This window comes from Lissotriton vulgaris, chromosome 7 (assembly GCF_964263255.1).
Source record: "Lissotriton vulgaris chromosome 7, aLisVul1.2, whole genome shotgun sequence".
NCBI lineage: Eukaryota > Metazoa > Chordata > Amphibia > Caudata > Salamandridae > Lissotriton > Lissotriton vulgaris.
The window spans coordinates 1,726,754,897-1,726,780,252 of record NC_141695.1 but is presented as its reverse complement, the minus strand read 5'-3'; the positions used below and the strand labels follow the sequence as shown (position 1 = coordinate 1,726,780,252).

At 47.1% G+C, this 25,356-nt stretch overlaps 1 protein-coding gene across 2 annotated transcripts in view; it reads right to left on the bottom strand.

Annotated features, from left to right (window-relative positions):
• The window catches only part of FOXJ2 (forkhead box J2), a 330,968-nt gene that overhangs the window by 100,282 nt on the left and 205,330 nt on the right, over positions 1–25,356 (bottom strand). Inside the window, exons 6-7 of one of the 2 annotated variants that reach the window (XM_086932973.1) lie at positions 14,703–14,877; positions 1,939–2,187 (exon numbers count right to left, since the gene is read on the bottom strand). In XM_086932973.1, the coding sequence (XP_086789099.1) occupies positions 1,939–2,187; positions 14,703–14,877 (424 nt within the window). The remainder of the gene's footprint in view (positions 1–1,938; positions 2,188–14,702; positions 14,878–25,356) is intronic. The other variant, XM_086932974.1, reaches the window with a different exon arrangement.

Genomic DNA, 25,356 nt, shown 5'->3' with positions numbered 1-25,356 from the left:
AGGACACCACATACCCAACAGTTCCATTGCAGCACTCAAAGTCAGAAACTGACACATCTGGTAAAAGAGAATCGGCCCTACAATGCCTGCATGCTAACAAGAAAAGATTGTTTGTTTCTGGGATGACAATAGGCGTCCTTGAGACTCATGGTAGTTCGATAGCTGTTCTATTCCAATAAGGCCATCAACTAGTGCGGTAATTTGGAACCTTTGTGGTTTGATTTGTCTGTTCACAGTGGCATACTTGGCAGAAAAGTCAGATGTTTTGATATTCGAAAGTATACCAACTCTACTCCTGCGCTGATTTCTTGTAGAGTACTATCTACTAAACTTTTTTCTAAAAGTTCTTGAACCTTTTGCTGTAGGACATGAATTTCCTCTATTGAAATTGTGGCTCTTTGGGTATACTTTTGATGGTTTATTTGAGACCCCTCTAGTCTTACCTCTTCCTGGAAAAGTGTTTTGTCTCATAGGGCTGGTGCCACTGTGTGGGTTATAAAACAAAAAGCCCAAGGTAAGCAGACTTTCAAAATCATTTTTTGGGGGGATTGTCTACTCTGATTTGAGCTGGAAAAGGCTCCTCTTATTGAGGCTCCTAGTCTGCAAAGCTCCCTTTGCCTCAGTTGTCCCACTGGCCTTTCTCAAGCCCTCCAGTGAATGGATCTGTTCTGGACCCCATAAAAGGTTTCCTGTGAAAGGCATGTCTAATACTGGGCTTGCATTTTGATTTTAAACCCAGAATTGCCTAACCATGTCTAAGGAAAATTATCTGGTTATCTGCTATTTGTTTGCTCCATCTGCAGAGTCTAGAGAGGACTTTAAGCAAAAGCTTGATATCATTTTCCTTTCTCCCTCCATGGATTTAGCACTATTTTGAAATGCTTTAGGCAGGAATTTTATTAAATCCTACATGTCATCCCATTACTTGAGAGTATATCTAATGAGTTGTGCATTCACATTAACCCTTTCCATGTGGCCGCGATTCCCCTGGTGTGCTGTAAACAGCACGAACAGGGGCGGGCCGTGACGAACCCCAGCGGTCATCAGCACACGAGCACCGTAGTGCATGACGGCTGGGGTTCGTCATCAGCATGGAAGGGGTTAAGTCTCAATGGGTAGCAGCAACTCTCTCCTTCTTTCTCCCCCCTGTTTTTACTCTTTTGCTATCCTTACCTGGAGGAGAGCTTTGAAAAGCTGAAGACTCTTCTTTCTTTGTTATTAATACTATGAATCTTTATGTACTGTGGATTCTGAAAAGATATTTATCTTTCAGTCATCCAAGAGAAGGCTTGTGAGGACAACCTGTAGTGGACGGACTCTGCCGTTCTGAGCTTGTTTTTCAGTATTAAAATGATTTGAAATGTTAACTCCCAGAAGACGGGATCTGGGGTTAAGATCCCAAAAAGCACTGGGCGTTTGGAGAGTTGGACAAATATGAACGACTACGACGGATTAATGGATGCAATCCAGCACAAAATAAAAATATTTTTATCTGAATAATTATGAATATAAAAATCATTGAAAGATAAGTAGCAGACAATACATTTCACTGTATAAAATGCAAGAGGAAGAAACTTAAAAGTTTCGGTACAATCAAGAAGTGACTGACTCTGAAAAGTAATGCAACCAGGGAGGACACACAACCCCGGTAGGTGAAAGTGCACAGCTTATCAATGTCACAGTGAGTCATAGTAACACTACTTAGGTTCATGCGCCGTAGGAAAAGGTTTATCAAATAAAGCACTTTCAGACTCAGCTACTAGGTGCCTGAATAATACACAGAATGTGAACCTAGGAGATGTATGCTCCAAACTGAAGGTAAATTTTCAGACAATTATATATTTTTTTCTATTCATTCTCAGAGTGTGCAAAATATCATCCCTGAGATGGGATCCTCCCATTATCTTCTTTCAACCTTCCCCCAGTGAAAGCACTCACCCATTGGAACGTTGCTGGTTGGAGTGCGAGGCGGCAGCGGCTGGTGGTGGGGGTGATAGGACTGCTGATGCATTGGCGGGTGCAGCGTCTGCATCCCCTGACTATAGGTGTCTCCAGGTCCTTTGCCTTGGCAGCTTCCCTGATTGGAGGTGTGGATCTGGGGTGGGCCGGATGGAGGACCCTGCTGCTGGTACATACAGTAGCTGTGGTTGGAGGACTGCATGTCGTTTGAAAGAGAAGAGAGAGCTGCTTGTTGTGAAGAAAAGAGGAAAAGTGAAGCACAATGTTAAAACACTTGTGTAGTGCTTCTTTGTGACAAATCTCCAGATGATTAATTACATTTCTTACTTTGACAACTCCTGACATCCTGATAGCAAATTTCCAAACATGTATTTCATTGTCCCCAATATTGAATGGAACCTTTTGACTCTAATAAGCCTAGAACATAATTATAATATTTGACGACAGAAAGGGGTTCTGGAAAAAGCAAGGACAGAGGTCGTTACAGGTGGTGTTCGGTTTCAGAAATGTATCTGAGAGTACAGTTTTAATGATTAAGTGGCATCAGTAATTCTTTGCACTGCCGTTCTTAACAGTATATTTATAAGAGAATAGCATAATTTGAGATTCTGTACATCGGCAAAAACAAATGTGTATGATATCTTTATGTGACGAGGCAGAGAAATGCAGATATTTGCAGATGGGTGGTGGCGATATTTCTCCAAAAACAAGATATAATTAGTTTACAAATATGCATAACATGATTATTAAGGTGCTCAATAGAAAAGATATTCCAGAGGATGGAGACCAGGTGGTTAGGTGACTAGAAACGAGGTGGTACGGGATGGTTTTGGGACAGTTAAGTCTAGGACAGATTAGCACAAATTATGTTTTCGTGTATATCAAGAGTGTCTGGGAGAGGTATAAAGTAGCACTTCGATGTCGGGTCTTGGTCACAAGTATTAACAATGCATATTATGCCCCATACTTACCAGAAACCCATCCATGCCCGATGCTAAATGTTTACAGTTGGGGTTGGGGTGGGCCGGGGGGAGTGGGGCTGGAAGAGTTAAAAACCCTTCAAAACTCCCAGGATAAACGTAATCACCTTGTTCAAGATGAGAACGTAAACTAAGGTAGGTCATATGGAGGCTATTATAATCAATTGTATTAATTTCTAACCAACTGATGTACGAGTTACTTACCTTTGGTAACGATGTATCTGGTAGAGATGTTGTCTAGCCGCAGATTCCTTAACTTAGAACTATCGCCAGGCATCAGACTGGATCCGGAAGGAATATGCTACTTACCAGTATGCATCTGTTCTTGGCATGTAGGGCTGCTGACATTCATATCTGTGCATAGATCGCCGCCTAGTGTTGGGTCCGGATTATTGCACCTTGTTGTCCTGGAAGAGTCTTCGAAGTATCACGAGATAGGTGGCTCCTCCCTTGGACTACAGTGCGCATGGGCATCCTCTCCATCCTCAGATTGTTTTGCCATTGTGGCAGAGATGGAGTATGATACAGTAAGTGATGTCCAGGCTAGAGATTAATTTCGAGTGCTACAGCTGCGACAGGCACCGGGGAGGAGGGCGGGCGATATGATTGTCAACAGCCCTACATGCCAAGAACAGATGCATACTGGTAAGTAGAATATTCCGTTCGAGGCATGTGGGCTGCTGAATTCATATCTGTGCATAGACTGTATAGCAGTATCTCCTCTAGCGGTGGTCACCTGTGCCAGCTGCAGCAGTTTGAAAAAGAGTTTTAAGAACAGCCTGTCCTACAGCAGCTTGCTGTTTGGAATGTACATCTACACAATAATGTTTTGTGAAAGTGTGTATGGTAGACCATGTGGCTGCTCTACAGATAACCTCAAGGGGAATATTCCCTAGGAAAGCCATGGATGCCCCCATTTTGCGCGTGGAGTGTGCTCTTGGGGAGGACTGTTAAAGTGCGTTTAGCTTTTTGATAGCATATTTGAATGCATTTAACTATCCATATGGCTCGTCCTAACTTTGATATGGGATTTCCTTTATGTTGTGGTGCGACAGCAACAAACAACTGTTTTGTTTTTCTGAATGCCTTTGTCCGGTCAACATAATATAGCAGAGCTCTTTTGACATCTAGGGTGCGTAGGGCTCTTTCAGCTACTGACTGTGGATTTTGGAAGAACACTGGCAGTTCTATAGTTTGGTTGATGTGGAAATTGGATATGACTTTTGGCATAAACTTAGGGTTTGTTCTAAGTACTACCCTGTTTGTGTGTATTTGCATAAAGGGTTCTTGAATAGTTAGTGCTTGTAGCTCACCAACTCTTCTAAGTGAGGTAATAGCAATAAGGAAAGCCACCTTCCATGTGAGAAATTGTAGTTCACATGAATGGAGGGGTTCAAAAGGAGGTCCCATAAGTCTGGTGAGAACAACGTTTAGATTCCAGATTGGTGAAGGTGGGTTTTTTGGAGGAATTACTCTTTTGAGGCCCTCCATGAACGCTTTTATTGCTGGTACTCCAAACAGTGAAAGGTGTTGCCTGTTTTGGAGGTATGCTGCTATAGCAGCTAAGTATAGTCTTATAGAAGAATAAGCTAGGTTGCACACCTTTGAAGGTGCAATAGGTAGCATATGATGTTTTGTATAGAAGCATCTAATGGATTGATTTGGTTATTGTTACAGTAAATAACAAATATTTTCCATTTAGCTGCATAACATGCCATAGTAGTTGGCCTTCTTGCCTCCTTAATGATGTTCATACAGTATGGAGGCAGGTTAAGGTATCCGAACTCTAAGACTTCAGGAGCCAGAGCGCTAGGTTCAACTGATTGGGATCTGGGTGTTTGATTTCTCCATGGCTCTGAGTCAGAAGACTGGGTGTGAGTTTTAGTCTTTGATGAGGCACTACTGAGAGTTCTAGGAACGTTGTGTATCATGGCTGCCTTGCCCATGTTGGAGCAACTAGGATCATTGTGACTGACTGTTGCCGGAGTTTGCGTGCCACTAGTGGAATTAGTGGAGCTGGGGGAAAAGCGTACGCAAATCTGCCTGACCAGTTCATCCATATCGGATTGTCCTGTGACAATGGATGCGGGAACCTGGCGGCAAAGTACTTGCATTTTGAGTTTTCTTTTGTGGCAAACAGGTCTATTTCTGAGTGCCCCCATTTTTGAAAGAATGGTTGGGGCCCTTGAGGGTGAATTTCCCATTCGTGTAGTTGCTGGCTGTGTCTGCTGAGTAGATCCGCTATCTGATTGTCCTTCCCTGGGAGGTGTTCTTCCAGGAGAAAGATGTTTTTTGGAATTGCCCACTACCATATGCTTTGCGCTAAGCGAGACAGTTGTAGAGAGTGCGTTCCTCCCTGTTTCTGTATGTAGTACATGGCTGTCATGTTGTCCGTCCGGATCAACACAGTCTTGTTGTACAGGTGTTTCTGGAATGCTTTTAGAGCTAGAAATATTGCTAGCAGCTCCAAATTGTTGATATGCATTTTTTTCTGCTGGGTTGTCCAAAGCCCTTGCACTGTGTATTGTAGTACGTGGGCTCCCCAACCTAACAGTGATACGTCCGCTGTTATCACTATTTGTGGAACCTGCTCTTGGAACAGTCGTCCTTTGGAAAGGCTTTGTGGGTTCCACCACTGCAGAGAGTTGTATGCACGACTGCTTACCAACACTAGGTCCTTTAATAGGCCTTGAGCTTGGTTCCACTGTTTTGCTAGGCATTCCTGGTAGTGGACGCATGTGAAGTCGGGCATGAGGGACAATGAAAATGCAGGGGGCCATCATGCCTATGAGCTGCATGAACACTTGAGCTGACGGGGAGTGGTGTGGTTGGAATTTGAGAATGAGCATTTGCATACTGGCTATCCTCACTGCGTTTGGATTTGCCTTTGCCAGCGAGGTGTTCATAGTAGCTACCAGATATTGCTGCATGTGGGATGGCTGTAGGTTGGATTTTGGGTAGTTTATGGAAAAGCCTAAGCTGGGTAGCAGCTGAAGTGTTTGAGACATATGGCTCTTGCACTGTATGTATGATTTTGCTTGTATCAGCCAATCGTCCAGGTATGGATAAACGTGAATGTGTTGTCTCCTTAGATGTGCAGCTACTGTCGCTAGACATTTTGTGAACACTCTCGGAGCTGTGGTCACCCCAAAGGGGAGAGCTTTGAATTGATAGTGCTGGTTTTGGATTGTGAACCTGAGGTACTTCCTGTGAGAAGAATGTATAAGTATGTGGAAGTATGCATCCTTGAGGTCTAAGGTTGCTAGGAAGTCTCCTTGCCTTAGCAACGGGAGGACTTGCTGTAGAGTGATCATGTGGAAGTGCTCCGAAAGTATATACTGGTTTAGGGGTCTGAGGTCCAGGATTGGTCTGAGGGACCCGTCCTTCTTGGGAATGAGGAAGTATAGTGAGTATACTCCTGTTCCTTGGTGCTGGAAAGGGACTGGCTCTATGGCCCCCTTTTCCAGCATACTTTTCACCTCTTGCTGTAACAGGGCGATGTGTTACGTGGACATTGGACGGTGTCTGGGTGGTATGTTGGGTGGAGTAGAAGTCAGGTCTAGACAGTAGCCATACTGGATAATTTGTCTTACCCACCTGTCTGTGGTAATGTTGTTCCAGACTGGTAGGAACTGTTGTATTCTTCCTCCGACCGGTGTAATGTGGTCTGGAGGTAGTGTATTGAAGTCACTGTTTTGTGGCAGTGGAGGCTCTGTTATTGCCTCCACGTCCTCTCCCCTTATTGCTATTTCCTCTGTATCCACCTCGATTGGGACCTTTATTGAAGGTGGACTGGGTATTGGCTTTATATGCTGAGGCACCTTGTGACGTGTTGCCTCGTGCAGCTCCTCTGTATGATGAGCGCCAAAAGGAGCTTTTATGCGGTTGGAACTGCAGCGCACCCATTGATTTTGCAGTCTCAGTGTCTTTTTTCATTTTATCCAGATTATTATCTACTGCTGGTCCAAAGAGGAAGTCTGGATTGACCAGCTGGTTTAAAATAGTAGATTGCACCTCGCTTTTAAAGCCTGAGATGCGTAGCCATGCGTGTCATCTTAGCAAGACACTAGTGTTAACGGACCTTGCTGCGGTATCTGCTGCGTCTAATGCACATTTAATGTAAGCATTTGTGATGAGCTTCCCCTCCTGAATAAGAGCATCAGCTTGTTCTTTGAATGGCTCAGGTAGATGTTGCAGTATGCTCTCTAGTCTATCGTAGTGTGCCCTATCGTAGCGAGCTAGTAGAGCCTGCGTGTTAGCTATTCTCCATGAATTGGCTGCCTGTGCAGCCACTCTTTTTCATGAGGCTTCAAGGATTTTTGATTCTTTATCGGGAGGTGGTGCTTCTCCAGTTGTTTGGGAGGTAGCCCTCTTTCGTGCATTAGCTACAACTAGTGAATCAAGTGGTAGTTGACCTCTAATGTATGTGGGGTCTGTAGGGGTAGGCCTATATTTTTTCTCAACCCTAGGGTTGATAACACGTGCTCTAGCTGTATCCTTAATGATATCAGTGGCGTGTTTTAGTACAACCTTTAACATAGGGAGTGTTTTAACTGTTCTCGCAGAAGAGGCAACTGTGTCACTATGCATATCAACATTGTGGTATAGTCTGGACCTGTCCACTAGTAGGTTAAATGCTACTGTACCATCTGTGGGTGATGGTTTAACTGGGTAGGAGGAGGTGTCAGGGATGGGATGTGTATCATATGGGTCTTGTTGATTGTCCCATGTGTTATCCTGTGTCTCTGGATCCTGTGGATAGTTATAATCCTGCTCAGGATCCTCTTCTGTATAATCTACATTATACTCTGACTGTGTAGGAGAGTAAGGGGCATAAGGCGTGGTAGGCATAGTAGGAGAGACAGGTTTGAAAGGTCTAAGTGGAGAAGTGGCAGAGTCTTTCTTTTTCTTTAGAGGAACTGGTGAAGAAGGTTCAGTGTCCACTGGTCTCTTCTTTTTGCGGTAAACTGTTACCTTGCCAGGCTCAGGGTCTATGTACAGTTTTGATTGTTCCTCTTCTATAGGATCAGGGTGAAAGTTCTTCTTCCTCTGTCCTTGGTTTTGGAGTCGAATCCTTGGGTTTTGTCTTTTTTGGTTCGACGTTTGTTTTTGGATCGACCGGTTTTGTCGGTTTGATAGGCTTAGGTGTCTTTTCAGCCTTCTTCGGGTCGAGGCTTGGTTACGGATCGACCGGACTTGTTGGTCGGACAGGTTTTTTCAGAGTTTCGACCTTCTTTGGTTGGTCGTCCTTTGTCGAATCGATTTGTTTCTTCGGTTCGACTGGGTTCTTTGGAGCAGTTGTGCTCGGGTCGATCGGCTTTGGCGCAACCTTCTTTGGTTGGACTGCTTTCGGTTCGTTGACTTCGGTTTTGGTTCGACCGGCTTTTTTGGTGCAACGTTCGAGTCGACACCCCTTTTCGGGTCGACGACCTTTGGTTGTAAAGGCTTACGCGGTACGTCGAGCCTCGGCTCGGCAGCCTTTGGGTCTGCGACTTTTGGTACGATGACCTTCGGTCCGACAGCCTTCGGATCGACAACCTTTGGATTTTTGAGAACGTGACTTGGGCCTGGAGTGTCAAAAGGCTTTTTCTTGGTATTCGTAGCCGAGTTGAATGCAGGGCTATTGAATCAGTGTCTTGATCTTGGCTAAGGCCTGTTGGCGATGCCACTACCAGAGCCTTTGTTCTCGGTAGAGTGTGTTTCAGGGGCAGTGTACTCATGGTTCGCCCCTGCGGGATCTGTTCGTCTTCCGAATCGTCTTCGACGGCCACGATCTCTAGATCAGAGTCTTCTACGTCGACGAGCTCTTGGTCGTCGTCGAAAATGTTTTCCGGGTCTGGTGCTCGTCTGTGCATCTCTTGCCTAGCGGCCCGTCGATTCTGGATCGTCTTTTTGGAACGGAATTGGGCACAAGCCAGGCAATCTTCTTCTTTATGGTCCGGTGACAAGCACTTGTTGCATACTGGATGTCTGTCAGTATGCGGGTACTTGGAATGGCATTGTGGGCAGAATTTAAATTGACTCCGTTCCATCGACGATAGGCCCACGTGGTGTCGAAAGGCCCAGCGGGCCGTGTCGACGACCGGAGAGAAGAAGGAAGTTTATCCGAGGTAATAGGCACCGAGCGGAAACAATACAGTCGATTCAGAAGGCCTTTTGGCCTTTAAAAAAGTTTTGTTCCGCTTCCGAACTTCAAATGTAGGAAAAACATCCGAACCCAATGGCGGAAAAAAACAATCTGAAGATGGACAGGATGCCCATGCGCACTGTAGTCCAAGGGAGGAGCCACCTATCTTGTGATACTTCGTAGACTCTTCCAGGACAACAAGGTGCAATCATCCGGACCCAACACTAGGCGGCGATCTATGCACAGATATGAATTCAGCAGCTCACATGCCTCGAACACATTTTTGCAGAAGCACCTCTGCGCGCCGGGGGACGGCGCCACACGACCCCGCCCTGACGTTGTCCACGGACGTGACGTCAGCAAGGTCATATAGGTCCCTCCCGGCACGCTGACGTCAGTTTTCTTCTAAGAAACTTTTCCATGGTACAACGCGGAGCCACCAACAAAACTGTGAAAGTATGGGAACAATGTGCAAAAAAGGAAGAAATCCGTAGCACAAAGAAATCGGATTATGCAAAACATCATGAAGGACAGTGTTTGACCAATACACAGACCGTGACCAAATACGGACTAGCGCCTCCCTTCGGAATACCGTCCTACCTCTTGAAGAAATCGGGGGACTTATCGGTAGTTAATTATATGTAAACTGTTTCATACGTGTCCGCTTAACTATTGTGATTCCTTGCTTATTGTACACTGCTATGTTTACCTTCTAAAGCGCTCTGATACCATAGGGTCAAGTTTGCGCTCTAAAACAATAAAACAACAGTGTCAGACACTGTATACCAACAAACCAAGAAGTAAAGGCAGAGCATCGCTCCAAGAAGCAACGCCGGTACGCGAAGCGTAGACCCTCCCCAAAGGCTGAGCAACAAGGGAAGAATGTCCCTACAGACAACAGGAAGACTTATTACAGCGCAGAACTGTGCCGGCCATGAAGGGTGGAGCATAGTAGGAACAACAATCCACTGCAAGATGACATTACAAGGAATGGCGCTTTCTCCTGTAGAGATCAAACGGCCGAGGCACAGCCCAATGGATCCCAAGAAGGTGACTGCACAGGAGACAAGAAACCCTGAACCGATGGAGGAGGCGGGAGGGAGGGAAAGAACAGAAGACCCCACACTGGAAGGACCAGAGTGGAGGAATACAGAGAAAGGGAAAAATAAATCCCCTTTGAAGGCGGAGCGAAAGCACCGCTCCATAAGAAGAGTAGCCACCCAGAGGGAGGCGGCTGCAGAAGGCAAAGTCTGAGAGGGGTGCACCAACTGGAGCACCCTGGATGAAGACCAGTGCCAACTGAAAGGAGTCAAGGTGGAGAATCCCACCTGGAAAGGTCCTCGCAGAATAAGGAATCTGTGGCTAGACAATGTCTCTACCAGATACATCGTTATCGAAGGTATGTACCTCTTACATCTGATAGAGACATCTAGCCACAGATTAGTAGAAGGGTCGTGCGGAGCAGGACTATGGAGATGCAGTAGTGGATGAGGCACCGGATCGCCTGTGGCAGGGCGCCCCCAAGCCCCCATAAGAGAATTATGGAGTGACGCTTCAAAAGGAAGGAACAAATCCCATCCAATAGAGCCCTGGTGGGGAGTCTGCAAGAGGTTGTCTGTAGGAAATGGAGTGACAGGTCACCCATCCGCAGAATACCAGCAGCCGTGGAAAAAGCCCAAACAAAGGCAACACTGGACTCAGTAGGGCGCAGCGGAGGGGAAAGTAATTCCTCTGTGGGTGACAGTTGCAGACTGAGCCGCTCATCCCCACACCCAGGGTGGAGCGGCCAGCCCCAGAATAGTGGAGGATCCACAGATGAAGGGGGAACCTGAGGGGCCCCAGAGGAAGGCGGAGAGGCCGGTGGAGAAGCCAGCCGCGTGCCACGGAAAGAAGGGTTCGAGGATTTAGGCCGTGGGGACGCGAAGAGCCTTCCCTGGAAGATGCCGGTGAAAAGGCAACCACGCGGCTCTCTGTCTCCGGGGAGGAACACACCAACAGATGACAGACCTCTGGAGAAGAAGGGGCCTCAGGAGACTAATCCAGAACCAGACTCCGGCGCGTCTCCGTGGAGTCCGCCATCGGCGCCGGAGTGGGCACCCGTGGCGCCGGACCGACTCCAGCCACCACGTGCTCTCCAGGAGAATGGGGCGAGGTCGACGCCGGAACGGCGAAGGCGCAGCGCCGAAAAGGTGCAGGCTCAGCCTCAGACAGGGCAGTTGCCCACGTCTAGGACCGAGGGGGACTCTGGTGCCGGCTTGACCTCTGGTGAGGCAGCCGCCTGCTCAGAGGACCGTGGGGGACTCTGGGACAAGCCCGGAGTCCCGGCGATCACCTGCGACACCACAGGGAGCCCCGTAGGGATTTGCGGCGAGGCAGGGATGCTAGGCACCGAAGAGGGGAGCACCGAAGGACTACACCTCGATGCCGCCACCCTCCTACAACCTGGAGCCGAAACCTTTGGCGCCGGGGCTGGAGCCGCCAGCGAAAGTCTCCGCGCGAGGCAAGGGATCCGCAGACGTCACAGGAGGTGGAGGAAGGGCCAAAGAAGCCTTCAGCGCCGCAGCGTAGGCTGTCATTTGGGCCTTAGTCGCCTCCACGCCTGGAAACGGCGGGTAAGGAGGCGACAGGCGGGGGCACCTTTCCCGGGGGAAGATGGCGCCCACCGCGGAAGGAGGACAGGTCCCTCAGAGACAAACTGAAGTTCCTACCAGCCGGTGAGCCACGCCCACAGGGCACAGCAAAAGACCATGTCTAAGACGAAACCTGCGGCTCCTTGCGTCTGAGGAAGGGGACGGACGGTGGGACGACACCGTCCTGGACAAGCACGCCAACAGCAACTTCACCCGCCGCTCCTGCCCTGATTTTGGCTTAAGGTGCTGGCAGGCGACGCAACTCCGAGTCGTGGTGCTCACCCAGGCACCACTTGAAAATCGGGTGGGGTCCATCGCCAACATGGGACGTGCACAGGAGGTACACGATTTGAAGCCCGAAGGCATTTGCACACTGTTTCACGTAACGCCAAAGCGTGAAAAAGAAGAGAAGACCTGAAAACAGGCTAGAACACAATCTGGATCCGCGTTGCACGTGGAAAGAAAATAAACTGACCTAGACGCGCCGGGGTGGGACTTACGAATACTCGCTGATGTCATGAACGCGGACGTCAGGGCGGAGTCACGTGGTGCCGTTCCCCCGGCGCGCAGGGGTGCTGTGTCAGAAAAGTTTTCCGGATCCAGTCTAACGCCTGAGGATAATTCTACGTTAAGGAATCGGAGGTTAGTAGTCTATCAGATGAACCGCTCCCCCGGATCCACGTTGCACGTGGAAAAGAAGAAAACTGATGTCAGTGCGCCGGGAGGGACTTATATGACCTCGCTGACGTCACGTCTGTAGATGACGTTTGGGCGGGGTCGTGTGGCGCCGTCCCCCAGCGCGCAGAGGTGCTGCAGCAAAAAAAAAAAAAAAAACGGATCCAGTCTGATGCCTGGGGATAATTCTGAGTTAAGGAATCTGCGGCTAGATGTCTTTATCAGATAAGGCTGGTAGTTGTCTGAAATGGAAGCAGGCGTGCTGGCATTATTTCAGCACCTAGTATCTAAATACCTTCGCTATGATACAGTAGAGGTTATGACCTCGTAAGCTGATCAGAAAACATGCCAAGCTCTGTAACGGAGGGCAGGGCACTCATTTTTCATACAGAAAGACGAACAACAGAGCATGGATGTGCAGAAGCCAAGAGTATCAAACTTTTGGATAAGTTCAGAAGTAAGAATCTCAACAGGCTGATCGTGGAGTGTTGGAGGTAGGCAAGAAAGAAATAAAAGGTTTGAGCGTCAGCCATGTCAAGGTGATAGGAGAATTGAAATTATGAAATGGTATCAGCCATAGCAGAATAATACATAAGAGAAGGGGAAGTGGTCTTAGACTGAACCTTGTGTGACACAAAAAGTTGTATGTACAGGGAGAGAGCAATAAGAGCACAAGGACAGCAGAATGGAATGGTGTTCCAGGAGAATTAGTTTTGCGCTGTGTTGGTGATACCATAGGATGAGAGTTTGGAGAGCAGAGCAATTAATCTCAATCCATGAGCCTTTTTTTAATTAAAAAAAAGAAATTCCTCTAGTAACACAAATACATTGTTATTTGCCAAGAGGATGTTTCACTGCATTGAAAATCAAGATGGTCAAAGGCACCTAGTGGTTGATGTATGTACTGCAGCAACTTATGTGATCTGCTGAGAAATGCCATCTTGAAAGCTATAGTGTATGCATCAGCTTCCAACAAACAATTTTGATTCTGTGTCTTTATGCTCCCACTATATGAGTAGAACCGTGGCAGCAGAAGTAGGATTCAAGATCCAGATCAGTGAAATACTAATGTGGCTAATTATAGAAGATTTATGCCATAATAAGGTAACCTGCACCAAAGAAAACCTAGTTTTGAAGTTTAAGATGCTTTCTTTTGTACAACTTAGCAGAGGTTAGAGGTCCAGCTAAACCTCCAGCCATTGTCCCCTGTGTAGAAACCGCCTAGTGTCACTTTCACACATTGTTTGGCGTCTTCTGGCTCAAATTTTTGGCACAGCCTAGAACACTCTACTTGTAATGCTAGGATACATTGTTTTAATATAAAGCACAATTACTTTCCTCCCCACAGAGTGTAGGTGCACAGTATGTCTCTAGCTGTAGGGTTTCACATATAGATGGGCTCCATGAGGTGTCATGGTCAGTCTATAGTTTGAGAGTAGCAAAAGTGTGAAGTGGGAGTACGTTTTCATCAGTCTGCAGATTTCGTAAGGGAGAGTCAGCTGATTTGGTCAGCTGCCATATAAGCCAATGTGTCATAGATGTATGTTTGGGTTTTCTTTTTTGGGGCACTTCTCAGTAGGTGGATGTGTGTCTTCTGAGCCTTCGTCTAAATCAAGTAAGCTGAAGTGATATCTATTGTTTCGAGTCTATTCATACTCCGAACTGCACTTGAGGGTTACTACTTTTCCTATATGATGGGTAAGTGGTTGTGCTGATGGTATAGAGGAGGGCATGTTGCGCTACCTCTTTGCACGTTTGCCTGGTGGCTCGGCTGAGTCTAGAACTGAAATATTAAAATACTCATTTGTGTATGTAATCACGTCAGGGCTTTCTGAGAAAGAGTATTAAAAGCTATAGTTTAATTTCGGTTTGATATTTAATTGAGCCCACCCCAATCACACAATCAATGTGCTGTTTAGTTGAAGCCGCGGAAGGATCATAAAATCTGAGCAGCAGTTTGCCTTCTACCTGGTTTCGCAGTACTTCTATTAGCAACAATATAGATTACGGACTAGTTGAGAAGTAGGTACAATAGCTGAGAGGTAGGTACTTCATGTGTTCTACTTGTGTAAGGTGATTCTACTTGAATGCTTGAAGTAGCAATTCTAACTGCAAGCCTGTAGCTGATTTGCTAGACCATGTTAAGCTACAAGTGAAATGCTTGCAGTCGGTATTTGCCTCACATTTCCAAACAATCCCGGTCTTTGAGCTATGCAGCGTACACCACAACTTGCAAGCAGGGAATGTGGAAATCAAAGCAGCAGGGCAAATCAGCACATGCGATTGCAACCCCCACCCTCCAAAAAAGAAGATTTGCCTTCAGAAGCTCACCTTGTTGATTGGACGACCGCTCCAGCATGGATTTGTACAAGCTGCGGAAGGAGCAACTCAGGTCCTGGAAATTAATTTCGGAGAATGAAAACTTGTAGCTGTCAGTGGCGCTGTACGGGGGAGGAGGGATGTCGGCTGGCCCCCGTGACGAGACATCCATATGTCCAGAAGCTCCCTACATATGAAATGAATGGAGAGTCGTGGTTAGCATCTCCAGTGTCCCATAAAGGTTTCACCCATGGCAAATACCAAAATTCTGCCCCTCAACTTTCCAATATTACCAACGTTAGTTTATCTGCGATCGTGACTGGATCTAGAAACCTTTTAATTCACAACTCAACTTTTTTTTTTTAAACAGTTTTTATTTTTAAACATCAGCTGAAACATCAGCAGGTGAGTCTTATACACATACGATTTACCAACATCACAATACATTGTTACTTTCAAGGATACAGAGAGTACATTATGGGAGTTCCTCCTCCAGTAGTCCTCCGCCCGCCCTCCCTCTAGATTAGGGCGACAAAGAAGGTTTGGGTCCTATCTCTGACTGGCTTGGACCACTCCAATATACCTAACAGAACAAATAGCCAGACAGGTTTACTTTTTTATCATTTAATCACACCCAACCCACCAGTTCTGGATGATTAACTATTTTATTTTAGTTTTTTTGTCTTATTTTATAAGAACACTTTTTCGTTGAATTTTTTTATATGTCATAAAAAGAACAATTATCAAACAATAAAGAATACATTCCGAAAAAAATGTGCAATATATACAAGTGTTCAATATGTACAAAATCAATACTGTAAATTTAAGAAACACCAAAAATACATTGATACAATGCCTAAAAATGATTTTTAACTAGGCACCAGTCCTTCATATTCTATACAAGAAGCCAGGCGGACAACACAGTTCATAGGTACTGCCTGCCTGTCTTAATGAGCCAGAGATTAGATACTTCTGGGGTTGCACTCCTAGGGATGGAAAGTGTGGTATTGTTTTATGACCCTAGTTGCACCCTTCTTCTTTATCCCGGGCTCGGGGGTCAACGCATTTCGAACCACAATGAAGTTATGGGTTCTCATCAGGACACGGACTGGAGGAAGCCATTACTGAAAACAATAATAACGGGATTTGGTGTCAGTATTGTGTTCATATTTTGGATTTTAAATAAGCTCTCAGACTCTCTAAAAGGTATATGTAAATACCTGTTTGTAGCACTCTCGACCACTTCAATGGGAAAAGTTGCCTCGCAAGGACGGAGTTTCTGCAAAAAGACATGTGTAATTAAAGACCTGTGACTATGGTTCGCGCTATGACGTGCTTCAATTAAGGCTATAGGTGACCGCAGGCAGCGAGCCTACCTTAACCGTGGGCGGAGTGGCGTGTGGGATGGAGATGAACCGGCCGTTCGTCGGTCCGGTGACTCTTTACGACGCGTGTCTTGTTCAATTCAGTTTTTACCTGACCAGAGATGTGAAAGAATGCATTAGAAGTTCTGTCTTTCGTTATGGGTTCACGTAAATCTAAACTGTACAGAGCGTATCTACGTACTCGTTCGCTCAGTGAACAGCTCCGCTTCTTCGCATACGGCGTCTGGCGTTTACACGCCGCGGGCCGACTTGGGTAATTTAAAGGGACCGCGTGTGAAGCATGCGGCTTTAGGAATTTAAATGGACCGCATAGTGAAGCGCTAGGCAGGGAAAGATGGTACTTGTAGTGCATTATTACAACGAGCCCTTTTGCCCCTGAAATGGCGATCCTGTTCATGGGCCAATATGAAGAAAAATATGTACATAACAGTCCATACAAGTACACATCCAGCAGTGGCTATGATATATAGACGACGTGTGGTGCATCTGGAACGGGACACCACAGTTGTTGGAAGAATTCCATGTTTGGCTCAACAATCGCAGTCCGGACATAAAGTTCAGTCTAACCTATGATGCAAAAGCACTATCTTTCTTGGATGTGGAAGTCAAGACGACACCTGATGGGCTGGTGTGCTCCCTTTTTCAGAAAAAAACGGATAAAAACAATGCCCTACACTTTAGGAGCTATCATCCTAGGAGCCTAAAAAATAATCTTCCTTACGGGCAATTCCTTAGGGTAAGACGGAATTGCTCACGAGTCCAAGACTTTGATGTTCACGGCCAAGCATTGGTTAAGAAACTACAAGAAAGAGGATACCCCCGCAAGCTACTTAAACACTCCATGAAAAGGCCCAGATGGACAACCAGATGGAGCAGATCCGCCATCTGGTTGTCCTTGCATGGGAGGTGTTCCGCCATGAGGAAGATGTTCCTCTGAATGGCCCACTTCCACATGCTCTGAGCCAGATGAGACAACTGTGGAGAGTGTGATCCTCCCTGCTTCTGTATGTAGTAGTGTTGTCCGTCCAGATCAACACGACCTTGTTGCACAAGTGTACCTTACAAGCTTTCCTCGCCATGAAGATTGCCATCAGTTCCAGAAGGTTGATGTGCATTTTCTTCTGCTGTGCTGTCCATAGTCCCTGCACTGTGTAGTGGAGTACATGAGCTCCCCATCCCTGGAGAGATGCGTCCGTCGTCAGTATAATCTGTGGCACAGGCTCCTGGAACGGTCGGCCCTTGCAAAGGTTTTGTGGGTTCCACCAATGCAGAGAGTTAAATGCCTGACCGCTCACCAACACTAGGTCTTTTAATTGTCCTTGAGCCTGATTCCACTGACGTGCCAAGCACTCCTGAAGCGGACGCATATGTAGTCTTGCGTGCGGGACTATGAAGATGCAGGAGGCCATCATGCCTATCAACTGCATGAACACTTTTGCTGGAAGCGAGTGTTTGCATGCTGTTTATCCTCGCTGAATTTGGCTGAGCTTTGGCTGCCAGAGTGTTTATTGTCGCGCCCAGGTACTGTCGTACGTGGGCGGGTTGAAGATGCGACTTTGGATAGTTCAGCGAGAATCCCAGATTGTGAAGAAGATGAACGGTGTGGGACATGTGGCTGGTTATATAATATGCTTATGATGCAGGGGTGTGCACTGCTGAGGTATGTTGTTAATTGATTACTTTCCGTGCTCCTAGGTATCACCCACTACTCTCGGGTGTTTAAATGATAATCCTGATCTGCAGAACGTACGTTTTAGCTCTGTCTCCTAGGGCATCAGGATATGCTGAAACATCAGCTATAGTTCCATACACATTATATTATAAAGATATATCGAGTCACTTAGTTGATAGTTGGATATTTATTCAAATGATTCCCTGTTTGCTTTAGATGTTGCATTCACATCTTATATCATATCCATTATTTCGTTTAAAAAAACATTGCTTAAACAATCCAATACGATAAATATTTCCTAATTCCCAATGCATTTCGGCGGGTTTCGCCTTTGTCATGGGATCAATCTATCTGAAAAAACGATGATACATTTCATTATTCAACTGTTCTCTTGCCACCGTTGAAAACATATGCGATACGTATCAGTGTCATTGTTTCTACTCAAATGTTTAACTCGACGTTCAAAATTTTCAAAAAAAATACATGCATACGCTCTATGTGTTCCTTTATCTAACAAGTAGTATATTACAATTAAGTCGGTGTGCCTTTTTTGCAAAAAGGCATAACATGCATGTTTGACAATCTGTTTAAAAACCTACTCGCATTGCGTGTTTTCAGTTATAGCTTTTCTTTCACAACGTTGATGTCACTGTCTAATAACTTAATACCAGAGACAATTGCTCTCTAAATAGTATATTAAACCCTCCGTGGAGAGAGACGCTTACCGTGTTGGATCGTTACTACACGCTAAGCATGCTGGACGTTGTGCTTGTGACGCGAGCGGGTTGTTCGTGTATTTAAAAGAAACAGAAGCTCTGAATGCATTTAACCTGCTCTTAAAGGCACAGTGTGCTAATAACTCCTTTTTGCAGCATACTGACGACCTCCTGCTGCAATAAGTGTAAGTGCTCTGCGGACATAGGACGGTGTCTTGGTGGTATGTTGGGTGTAGTGGATGTTAATTCCAGACAATACCCGTACTGGACAATGTCTCTCACCCACCTGTCTGTGGTGATGGATTTCCAGACCGGCGGGAACTGTTGTAGTCTCCCCCCCGACAGGTGTTAAGTGGTCGGGGGCAGTGACAGGGCGTCCCTGTTTGTTATTGGCAGAGGATCTGGAATTGTTGTTTCCTCTTCCTCTGCCCTTGATGTTGTTTCCACGATATCTACCCCTGTTTTTTTGTAGGTGGATTGTGTACCTCCTTTATTGTACTGTGTCTGCTGTGTGGATTGGCCTCTTGAAGGTCCTCTAGTATTGGAGCGACAAAAGGAGCCACCCCGAAACTGCTGTGACTGCAGAGCCCCCAGTCTCGGTGTCTTTTTTAATTTTTTCAAGGGTGGTGTCAACCTCAGGTCCAAATAAGTAGTCCGGGTTAACTGGCTGATTGAGGATAGAAGTTTGTATTTCTGGCTTGAATCCTGAGATTCTTAACCAGGCATGTCTCCTTAACATGAAACTAGTGTTAATGGCCCTGGCTGCAGTGTCCGCTGCGTCTAGCGCGCACTTGATGGAAGCATTGTTTATAAGCTTTCCTTCTTGGATTAGTAGTTCTGCACCCTCCTTGTACTGATCTGGTAGGTGTTGCAACAGTGTCTCAAGGGTATCATAATGGGACCTGTCATATCTGGCTAAGAGTGCCTGAGTGTTGGCAATGCGCCAGATGTTAGCCACCTGCGCAGCCACCCTTTTTCCTGAAGTTTCCAGTACTTTCGACTCCTTGTCAGGAGGAGGAGCATCACCTGTAGTCTGGGAGTTTGCCCTCTTACGTGCATTAGAAACAACTAATGAGTCCAATGGCAACTGTCCTCTTATATAAGTAGGGTCCACAGGTGCCGGTCTAGATTTCTTTTCAATTCTTGGGTTTAATACCCTGGCCCTGGTGGTTTCCTTAAAAATTTCACCAGCATGCTTAAGGACCCCTTTTAGCATGGGCAGGGTCTTGACTGTTCTTTCTGAAGTGGAAAAGGTGTCGACCAGAAAGTCTTCCTCCACAGGATCAGCATGTAGTTGCACATCATGGTTACTTGCCGCCCTTTCAATAAGGGCGTTAAAGGCAGTAGTGTCCTCAGTGGGAGATGTTTTTACATTGTATACCTGTGTGTCAGAGGCAGTGTGCGGATCTTTTGAGTCAGCTGGGTCTGCCCATGGTTGGTTTTGATCATCGGGATCAGTGTCCACATGATAAGTGTCATCCTCATTTTCGTCATCCATTGTATCCACATCGGAGTATGTGGGTGAAAAAGTCTGAGGTTCTTGACCATAGGATTGGAGAGGTTCCACAAGAACTGGCGATGTTGAATCCCTCTTCTTTTTTAAGGGAATCCTATATGACTCCATGGGTGTTTCTGGTATGATCTTCCTTTTATATATGGACAGTCTTCCAGTTTCTGAGTCTATGAACTGCCTCGACTCCTGTTCTTCAGGCTCTTCTGTAGCCTCCACTTCCATCGACACTTTTTTGATGGCTCCGATACCTTTCTTTGGTTCGATCATCTTCGGACGCACCGTCGGTGGCAACCCAAATTTGATTTATGTCGATACGGGCTGAACGCTCCCGACCAGCTTAGGTGTTGGGGCCGTCTTCGGTCCGACTGCTGTAGCCTTATCTTTGATGCGTTGGAGTGACTCCGACACCTCTTTGGCTATGAATGGGCTCGGTTGCGTCGACTCGACAGGGTCCTTGGAGCCAGTCTTTGTCTTCTCCGCAGGCCTCGACCGAGGATCGAACCCTTCTTTTGGTACGGGCCTTTTGTGTGTGTCGACTCCCTTCGGTGTCGGCTTCGTCGGTTCGACAGCCTTGACTTTGGCCTTCGGTGCCCCAACCTTTGGCTCGATGACCTTCTTGAGCTTCTCGGTATCGACGGCCTTTTTCTGTTTCTTCGGCTCCGAGGGGTTTGAGGCCTTGGAGCCGATCAGAGTTAGCTTCACTTTCGGTTTCGGTTTTGGCAGTGATGCTTTTGGTTTCGATGTCTTTGTATCGACCGATGGCGGTTTCGAAACCGATGGCTCTTTATATATGTTCGAAGCCAGGCCTTTATGCAGGGCTGTTGAACGAGTCTGTAGATCTCGGGTAAGGCCTTGTGGCGATCCCTCGACCTGAGCCTTAGTGAGCGCTTCATCGTCGGCCCCCGTATAACCGGTTGGGCCTAGCTCCTCGCCTGAGCTATCTTCTACGGCCCCAAGGGCCTCTGCATCGTCTCCTACCTCCTCAACGACGTTTTCGTCTTCTTCTAATACCTATTCGTCTTCATACTCGGAGTCATGGCCCAAAGCCGGATCAGAGTGTTCTTCTTGATCCTCCAGATCAACGGCCTCTTCATCTTCGGTCCCGAAGATGTTTTCCTGAACAGGCGCTGATCTCTGCGACTCCAATCGAGCCGCGCGTCGAATCCGATGAGTTTTCTTCGGCCTGAACCGGGCACAGGCCATACAGTTGGCTTTGTTGTGATCCGGGGACAGGCACTTGTTGCACACCGGGTGGACATCGATGTGCGGGTATTTTGCATTACAAAGTGGACACCTTTTAAATGGGCTTCTTTCCATCGTAGATCGAAGATCGGGTCGAAAGTGGAAGAAAAACCGTCTGATTCCTCGATGTCCTCTGGAAGCAAAGGTATCGGTACCGAACGAAACAATACCGACGCTGTTGAAAGCCTTTTGGCTTCGTAGAAAGTTTTCCTAACTTGAGCTAAGATAGTAACATCCGAACCCAATGGCGGAAAAAAACAATCTGAGGATGGAGAGGATGCCCATGCGCACTGTAGTCCAGGGGAGGAGCCACCTATCTCGTGATACTTCGAAGACTCTTCCAGGACAACAATGTGCAATCATCCGGATCCAACACTAGGCGGCGATCTATGCACAGATATGAATTCAGCAGCCCACATGCCTCGAACTATCATGATCCCGACTGTATCCCAGCCCTTGAAGCCCAGTAGTTTCGCCAGTTCAGGCAACCGCCTCCCCTGCCACAGCGGTTTAGCTTTAGTTAGCTTCTTGTCCTAGTTCATCTGCCTTTCCGCCCCTTTCCAGGCCTTGATCGTCCTGTGTAGCAGGTAGCAAGCCGTCCACCCCTGCACTCCCATTGAGATAGTGAAGGTGAGAATGTTTCCGGAACTGGAGCCTCACCAGGGCATAAGTTGGTTGATCTCCCGGGGCATGACACCATCCATGGACTCCCGTTCGATGTGTAGCTTGGTAATAGGCTTGGACATCTAGCAGGGTAATTCCTCCTTTATATTGGCTGGCTGTAATGTTTGCATCGCCACTCTGAGGTGGCCCCCATCCCACAGGAATATACAGAGCTCGTCGTTGATTGTTTTAAAGATCGTCTCTGGGATCTTATATGTGTTTTGGAGTTTGTATAGTAGTTAGGGGAGCGTTAACTTCATCATGGCCGCTCTCCCTAGCAGCGTCAGGGGGAGCCGTCTCCATCTAGCCACGTCTTCTCAGAAGTCTGTCAGAACTCACTTAATGTTGTGAGTGAGGCAGTCCGCCTCATTGGTAGAAATGTACAGCCCCAAATATTTGAAACCCTCTTCGGTGATGTGTAGATGTTCTGGTATTGAGTGTGTGTCTAAGGAGCCTCCTATGGGTTATAGACTCTACTTTCCCCAGTTGATATAATATCCTGCATGTTTACCATATTCCTTAGCTAGTTGTTTTATCAGAGGGATTGTCGTGTCAGGGTTGGTGATGTAGAGCAGGATGTCATCCGCATAGAGGGAGATACGTTCATCTACAAGCTGACCTCTGTTGTCTTGGAAACCCCCAAGTTCTGGGTGGGACATGATCTGTGTAAACTTGTCCATTTAGCCCTGCTTTTGGATTTTTTGTTCTTTATCCCTCGCCATAGTTCATTTGAAAGGGTTGGATCTTCTGGTAGGCTTTTAGCCTGTTCTATGTTCTCTATCGTGGGTCAGAAGGGCAAAAACTGTACAGTCAATTTTAAATAGTATTAGTGCAAGCCTTGTTAGTTGGGCTACGGGGTCGCGTCTCCCACACAGCGACCCAGAGTCTTCTTGGTTTCGCAGGTGTCTCAGATTTTCGCTCCTCACCTCTATTTCCAAAAAGCAGGGGTATGGGGTCAAGCCCACCCTGTCGTCTGTGCACAGCCCCTCTCGCCTGCGCAAGGATCAGGGCACTCTTGATTGTGTATCGCTGGAAATGGCCAGGTCACCCCGCCACACCGACCTGGTAGGCAGCAGGCCACCTCGCTGTTGCAGGCAAAGCTGTATTACATTCCTGAGTGCCCCTCGGCTGATCCCTCCTCTAGGGCCTCTGTCAGTGGAGTCACTTTCCTTAGGTCTGCGGCATGGGCCAGCGGCTAGGCCCGTTCTCTGCGGCTCTTCCAGGGCCGAGCCTGCTGTTTCCCTTCGCTCGTTCGGCTTTTAGAGGTATGAGAGGCTTAGAGCCCACTTGATTTCCCCTGGGTCCCGGAGAAGACTTCTGTGTCGCTCATCCACCTCCTAATGGGAAGGGGGGTGAGGTGTGACGCGGACTGTGCCGTCTGAGTGCAGCCTCTCTCGCCTGCACACGAGTCAGGCACCAATGGTGTTTGCATCGCAGGAGACAGCTCATCCACCCCCGCCACCCAGATCTGGTAGGCGACGGCAGGCTGTCTCACTGCTTCAGTCAAAGGGTGAGCTTGGTATTCTGGTGCCCTCCGGGTGGTCGCACTACAGGGGCCACCTTCAGTGGTGTCCCTCTTTCAGGGCTTGCGGTGCGGGCGGTAGCCTCGCGTTCATCCTTCACGCCCTTCAACAGGCTGACCTTACTCACTTTCTGATTTCCATGAGCTTCTTGAGGCGTAGGCTGGCGTTAGGGGCTGCCTCTCTGGCCCTTGCAGAACCAATGTTGCCACCTCGTCTCCTATGTTAAGCTATGGGGTCACGCCTTTCACACGCCAACCCTGAGCCGCTGTCAACTTGTGTTATGGTCTGGTCTCACTATTGGGGCCTCCTTTGGCAGTGTCAGTCTTCTTCCGACTTGTGGCGTGGACGGGCGCCTCAGTTCGTCTTCTATGCCCTTCACCGGGCCGAATTTGCTGCCTCTTATTACAGTGGGTCACTGGAGGCCACGGCTGGAATCAGAGGTTGCCTTCTTTGGGACCCCACAGCATCAATACCTCTACTTTGCCTCCCACGCCGGGCCACGGGGTCGCGCCTCCCACATGCAGACCCCGAGCCGCCACAGCTCTTCTGGGGAGGACTCCACTCCCTCACAACTCCATTTCTGACCTTTCCACAGCTTTACCACGATCCCAAAGTGTCACTTTTCCATAAATTGACTACACTTTTTACAAGTATGGAATTATAATGACCCGCAGTTGACTAGTGCTGGCTATCTCTAAACGTAGGTGGAGGAAGAGAGGAGAAAGGGGTGCAAGCCCTTTCCTTACAGTTCTCAGCTCCTATTTATTCTATGATCTCTTTGGTTCTTGAACATTAATATCCTGTGTTGCTTTCCTTGCGTTATTATATGGCTGGGTGTTTGAGCTTTGTAACCACACAATTTAAAAATACAGCTAATACTTTTAGTTGACCACTACTAGGGAAAGTTTTCAACTAAGAATGGCAAGGCCATCATCCACAAAACCGTGGAATGCTTGATCGATGGACCTTCCTCCACTAAAACTCATGAGAACACAAGTCTACTACAATCACAAGGAGAACGTGTTTTTTATCTGTGAAGGAGAAGAATTCTCACTGTGACAGAGGAAAGGAGTGAATGTAAATTAGTCTGATAATCCAATGTAATAGTTTATTCCTGGTCATAGAACATGGCTAGTTGTACCCTTTCACCTATAATAGTCTACATGTAACAGCCCTATTCATGTTCTAGAAATAGCACGCTCACAATAAAGAACAGACAGCAGAATATATCAGTGGTCACCATACAAAAATGATTAGTTTTAGATGTAGGAAATAATCCAGGTCAATAATCATATTTACATACTAAGTGGACCAACGTCCGCACACTACTGAATCTATGTGAGCTCCCACTTCTGCAGTAAATTCTTGAATCAATGGTTAAGCACTGACTACAATCAGTTCCTACCAGAAAAATCAACATACCAATGACAAAAAAGATCAATATTTGGTGAGCACTGGATCATACCCTGCCATTCCTAGCATTAGGCTGTATGACAGAACCACACATGCCTAAACCATGCTAGCCTAAACAACACTGTCTGAACCACAACTGCGCCTTTAACACACATGCCTATACCACGCATGCCTTTACCACAACCCTTGTTGTAAAGGCATGAATAATTAAGGAAAATGCAATGTAAAGTGCACACATCAGCTTTTCCGCCCTGCATCCTAACACCCGATACACCACCCCTACAAATCCGCACCACCCCTTAAAATTACTAACTCATCACCCTGAGCCCTAACATTCTGCCCCTGGCCAAAAAACGAACCCGACCCCAGCCCCCCTGCCCTGAACCCTAAAACTGACCCCCGTCAACCCCTGAAAATTGCCTCAACCTGCTGAAAGCCCTAAAACATGACACCAGCCCTTAAAAGTACACTGACCCCCCCTCCCCCTCCATGCCCTAAGCCCTACATTTCTGCCCCCTGCCAAAAAACGACCCCAACCC